The 5,338-nt window shown below is 50.4% G+C and overlaps 1 protein-coding gene and 1 long non-coding RNA gene across 2 annotated transcripts; one reads left to right on the forward strand and one right to left on the reverse strand.

Annotated features, from left to right (window-relative positions):
- The first annotated feature begins 448 nt into the window (after positions 1-448).
- LOC143828577 (uncharacterized) lies at positions 449-1,825 on the forward strand. The gene is made up of 3 exons (XR_013227734.1): positions 449-1,314; positions 1,434-1,553; positions 1,685-1,825. It is a non-coding gene; the product is annotated as an uncharacterized LOC143828577 (long non-coding RNA).
- Positions 1,826-2,203: 378 nt separating this feature from the next.
- On the reverse strand, positions 2,204-5,102 carry LOC143828578 (uncharacterized). The gene is made up of 4 exons (XM_077318892.1): positions 3,868-5,102; positions 3,315-3,398; positions 3,052-3,135; positions 2,204-2,772 (listed from the first exon to the last, which is right to left on the reverse strand). The coding sequence occupies exons 1-4, from the start codon at positions 4,487-4,489 to the stop codon at positions 2,273-2,275; spliced, it is 1,290 nt and encodes a 429-aa protein (XP_077175007.1). The 5' UTR covers positions 4,490-5,102; the 3' UTR covers positions 2,204-2,272.
- Between the last annotated feature and the right edge of the window lie 236 nt (positions 5,103-5,338).

Consider the following 5,338-nt stretch of genomic DNA (forward strand, 5'->3'; position numbering starts at 1 on the left):
GCGTGCCTTTGGACGTTTGAAGTCACGGTTCCGTTGTTTAATGTCACGACTCCATGTACATATTGACAATGTGACTCCGCTGATAATCGCATGTGTGATTTTGCACAACATATGCGAGGACAAGGGACATAACATCCCCTTCCCTGAGGACGAACCTGAACCTGTAGTCCTTCAGGATACACAGGACATCCCTGAAGCAAGGAGAAAAAGGATATATGCTGAGGGGTGCAAGGTTCGGGACGCCATAGCCACCCACATCTACAGAAACAGGAGGCGTGTTTAATTGTTTTTCCTACTCTGTTGTTGAATAAAGTTTTGTGTTCTTTGTTTAACCTTGTCTTGTGCGGTTTGTGTACTTTGCCAGCAAAAAAACGGGGATTCTCTGGTCCAAAAGCACTTTGACAGCCCTAAATGCTAACTCCCCACTGAAATTGACAAACACAATACGGAAGCGCTGAATGGGGAAAGTTCGGGGAGGCGGGTAGCCAGGAAGTATTGGCGACCCCTGTCAAACCGGAGGATCAATCCACTCATGTTCCAAGGAATAATTTTATTGGTGGGCAGCTTTGATACATTTAAAAAACGGGGTGGTCGATCGGAGCAACGCACGTTCGTTCCCTAACCGTCATTCCGAAGATGCCGAAGCCACGGAAGGGCTCCTTCTGGCAGCGCGCCGAGGCTGAGGCACTTCTGGAGCTTGTGCTACAATCAAAAAGTGTTGGCCGCCTAATGGCCAGCACCCATTGCCACACCAAGGGTGCCTACCTGGTGTTGGCTTCAAAGCTGAGGGAGAGGGGCTACGTCCGGACCTGGGAGCAGGTCCGGACAAAATTCAAGCGCCTTAAGCTGGACTTCCTAAACAGTCTGGAACAGTGGGGGGGGATCCCGCAGCCAAGTGGGAGGACGGTCTTCCACGACCAGATGGTTAAAATATGGGAGAAGGCTGGGAAGCCCCCCCTGGACATGAGGAGGCATATGGGTGAGTGCTGCCCTCGTTGTGTTTTGCCCTTAAACATGCATGGAATGACTAGCTGCCTCTTTCCCCTACTGTCCCCAATGAAATTCGAGAAAGTATTTAGATGCTGTCAACCCCCTCAGACTTAGCCAGCCAGTACTGTAGAACCACTTTGGTTATGCGCTTAGACTCTAACTGTGGTGTGTCTACCTGCTGTGTTTCATCTCTGTTTTGTGTGCTTTTAATTATGATTTGTCTTTTTCTTTGCCCAGCCACACAATCACCATCCAAGCTGGCAACAGCACCTGAGCGTGAGGAGGGGGAGGAAGAGGGACCTTCCACCTCGGGACAGGCTGCAGGTGAGAGTTTTATGCCTGTGCGGGAGACCCATGTGTGTGTACCCCCATGGAGCCATATGGGAGCCTGCTGTGATGCTCCCATTTGAAGTGTTATTAAATTCTTTGTTTGATTTCTATAGCTGAAACTGTGGAGGCAAGGCTGCGTGCCATGGAGGCCAGAGTTACTTCCCTGGAGGCTCAAGTGGCAGAGCTGAAAGGGGAGATTGAGCAGCACAGGCAACAGAGGGAGGCGGAAGAACGTAGGTTATGTTCCCCACTGCCCAACTCATCTCACACTGTGGCTAAGGCCACTTAAAAGTGTATGCATGTAAACTAAAGAAATTTGAAAATATGTGTGGTACTAATGTGTACTTTTTCTCCCTCCCCACAGTTAAGAAGAAGGAGGACGAAGAGCTCTTCCGGCGCAAAGTTAGGGGGACCGTGGGACGGCTGTGCAGGAGAGTTAGGGCGATGGAAGGGGCTGGGGAGGGGAGCGGTGGGAACTGAGTTTTGTTTCCTGTTTGTGTTTTGGGGTAGGGGTTGGGGGGGGGGGCTCCAAGTTTCATTCCCTAATGTTTTTCCCCTGTTAAATGTATACCTTTGTTAAAAAAAATAGGTTTTCCAGGGGGGTGGGGGGTGGTGGTGCTGGTGGGGCTCCAAGTTTCATTCCCTAATGTTTTTCCCCTGTTAAAATGTTGTTTAAAATAAAATGTTATTGCAAATTTTATAACAAGACTCCAGTGTGACTTCTTAAACTCGCACATATTTAACCCCACACCACACTCCTAAAACTCCTTGAACTAACACCCCTCCAACCTCCAACCCACACAGCAGTACCACAATATACACAATCACTAGAGAGGCCGCTTTCAGCCTTGCAGATTCTACAGTAGGGTACACAGAGACAGAGTCAAAAATATAAACTTTATTCAACAAACAACAAAACACAGATAACATGAAATAGAAAAAGTGGGCAAAACTAGGAGGGGGAGTACTTGTCTGCTGGTTTAATTTTTCTCTTTCCGAGAATAGTCCTCCTTCTTGTTTGGGTGGAGGCATTCTGAGAGGGAGTTGGTGGGGTGGGTGCTGGAAGTGGTGGTGTTGGTGTGGGTGGTGGTGGGGGGGCGATTTGTGGAGGGTAGGCCCTTTCCATGACCGCTACTGCCCTCTCCATGAGTCTCCTTATCAGTCGCACCTCCTCCACGCCTTCGCGTAGGATTTGGTTTGTCTCTCTAAGGACTGCCCTCAATTTTCTCCCCTCCTGGGCAATGAGTGTGAGCATGGCTTGGTCAGCGGCCGCGGCACGCCGTGACTCCTCATAGCAGTGCTCAAGGAGCCTCTCTCCCACGCTTGTCAAGACTGAGACGCGCCTCAGCCTGCCGCGTTCCCTCGTAAGCCTCTCCTCTGCTGGGAGCGCACCTCTAGGTGGTGGGCTGCCTGGAGGCAGGGGTGGTTCCTCCTCCTCATCTGAAAGAACCTCTGTTGGCAAAAAATGAGAAACAAAACTGTTAGTAACATCAAAAAAGTCAAAACACACCATGGTGGACATGGTGTCCTTTTTTGTCCCCGTGTTTTCCTGCCAAGAATTTAAACAATCCCCGGTGAGCACATGGCTATTGTTTGTTTGCCCATGTTGTGCTTTTACTTTTGCCTACTTTCACAGCAGGACTCTCAACAATTAAAAGGGAGCACATGGTTAGTGCCTAGCGACATTGTCCTGCAGCTATGGCTCGAAAGGAACAGGTCATGCACGCTCACCATCTTGAATCTGTATCCGCCTGCGCCGGGCAGGAGGTCCAAGCACCCCAGGCTGTTCCTCCTCCTGTGTTCCGGGTATGAAATCTGCAAAAAAAGGAAAAAAAAAAGATCTAGGACCAAAGGGTGGCAAAGCCAGCTTCAAAGCCTACACCAGCAACGCAGAGGGACTCTCTTCTTTCTCTTAGCAGTGCTGCTGCCCTGCACAAACAGAAAAGCACAAAGCAGTTAAAACAGCCCCCCCCCCTATTTTTACTAATACTTACCAATGTTAGTTGATGCCCCCGAATCACTATCCACGTCAGGTGCTGCTGGAGACTCTAGGGGCCCCGTCCCTGGCAACTGTGTCTCTGTGGACAAGAGCAGAAAATAGTGAAAAATGAGCAAGCATACACCATGAACCACAAAGCAAGCTCCCAAAGTAGTGAGCCAAAGTACTGCAGAAGGCCTATGGGCGAGGCATGCAGCAAATATTTTGGGGCTGTGGGTTAAACATGACCGTTTAAAATACTAACCACATCAAGCACTCCACAGCCAACCATCTTATTAAATCTTTTAAAAATTAAAATTAAATTATAACATTAAAACCGTTTCAAATAGTAACCACAGCAAGCACTCCACAGCCTACCTTCTTTTAAAATCTTTTAAAAATTAAATTATAAAATTATAAAATTAAAACCGTTTCAAATAGTAACCACAGCAAGCACTCCACAGCCTACCATCTTATGCGTTGCAACGAACACACGAGAAAACGATGCCCAAACGTCAGAACACACATTTGCTCAAAAGGAAATATAAAATAAAAAGAAAATCACTTACCGGAGGCAAGGGGCGTTTGCTCAGGAGCCTCCTCTTGCTCCCCAGGAGCGATGGCGATCAGGTCCAGCGTTACCGATTCCGCGGCTCGTTGCTGGACGGGGGGTGGAGGGCGAAAGCTGGACGAGGTTCCCTCGCCGGGATCCTCCTCAGCGGGTGGTTCCTCGACCGGGGCAGCCGGCTTCCGAACCACCTTAAGGCTCCGGCCGACGCGCTTCGGCCTGCCGGATCCTTCCCCGTCCCCGTACAGCTGGCGCTGCTCCTCGAAGTAGGGGCAGGTAACCTTTTCGTTGCCGGAACCCTTATTATGGTTCACGGCACGCATGTACTCTGCCCTCATTGTCTTGGTCTTCGACCGGCATTCAAGGCCGGTCCTGTTGTGGCCCAGGGCGCGCATCTTAATAGCCACTTGTTCAAAAACCTCCCTATTCCTGTGGGAGGACTGGAACGCGTCCTGGATTTTCTCCTCCGAGAAAATCCCGATCAGGTCCCTGATCTCCGCGTCCCTCCAAGTAGGGCCACGGCCGGTTGCAGGGACGGACGAGGCTTGAGAAGACGATTCCATGTTGCTTTCGCTAGTAGCTGAGCAAAATGGTGGTGGGAGGTGCAGGGTGCAACGGATCATATACCTTCCCGCACACAAAGACAAAGGGACTAGCCGGCTCCTGATTGGTGGAGGGCAGCAGGGGACACGCACATTGGCCACATCAGGTCACATGTCACGTTCAAAACTCCTCGCGCGGGAACAGGATCTGCTCCTAATGGCCAGATTGGCGCCCTTGTTGTTTGACTTAACGCATGCGCGTATTCGTTTACACGCGAGAAGAGCAGTTTGAACATGCAGCGGGAGCCATTTTAGGAAAATGTCCGCCATTACACAAACGCATGCCGGTGTTCAACCGAGAGCAAGTGCGGCAGTACTCGGCAGTTCCCCAATAATATTCACCAGCCACAGCATAAATCAACCAAACATGACATGTTACTGGCGTACGTTCGTTGGCACGCTCAGAGGAATGTTTTTTAAAATGAACGGGGGACGGCGACTCCGCTTGCCGGAGGTCTAGCCGCCAATGGAAGGGGTTGTCCGCACCCAAGCACAAGCACGCACCGGGAACCACACAAAGACCCACTACACATAAGCCGCCCCTCATGATATCACCACGAATCATGTCTATTGAACCCCTGTAAGCTAAGCAGGAGACTGCGAGCGGCGACCGTTCGTTGGCACGCTCAGAGGAAAATTTTTTAAAATGAACGGGGGACGTTGACTCCGCTAGGACTGGCCGATGGTAGACGGGGTTTTAAGCTTTGGGCAAATTTTGGGAACGTGACGGTGTGTGCCACTGTGCTTGTGAAAAACTCTTGTGGTGTCCGGGCAGAATTTCCGAAAGTGATCGTGCTTGAAAGCCAGTCGCTGTCCCGTTGCCTCGTAGATCCCCGCTCGCTCGGAGAAAAAAAAAATGGCGAACAGTTC

This window comes from Paroedura picta, unplaced genomic scaffold (genome assembly GCF_049243985.1).
Source record: "Paroedura picta isolate Pp20150507F unplaced genomic scaffold, Ppicta_v3.0 Ppicta_v3_sca70, whole genome shotgun sequence".
Lineage (NCBI taxonomy): Eukaryota > Metazoa > Chordata > Lepidosauria > Squamata > Gekkonidae > Paroedura > Paroedura picta.

What these genes read in the sequence shown, in the direction of transcription:
- LOC143828578 (XM_077318892.1), bottom strand. Translation starts at nt 4,489, where the DNA reads ATGATCCGTTGCACCCTGCACCTCCCACCACCATTTTGCTCAGCTACT. An exon ending in GCAAACGCCCCTTGCCTCCG is followed by an intron (nt 3,399 to 3,867) that starts GTAAGTGATTTT and finishes TCTTGTCCACAG; the next exon opens with AGACACAGTTGCCAGGGACG. An exon ending in GCGGATACAGATTCAAGATG is followed by an intron (nt 2,773 to 3,051) that starts GTGAGCGTGCAT and finishes TTTTGCCAACAG; the next exon opens with AGGTTCTTTCAGATGAGGAG.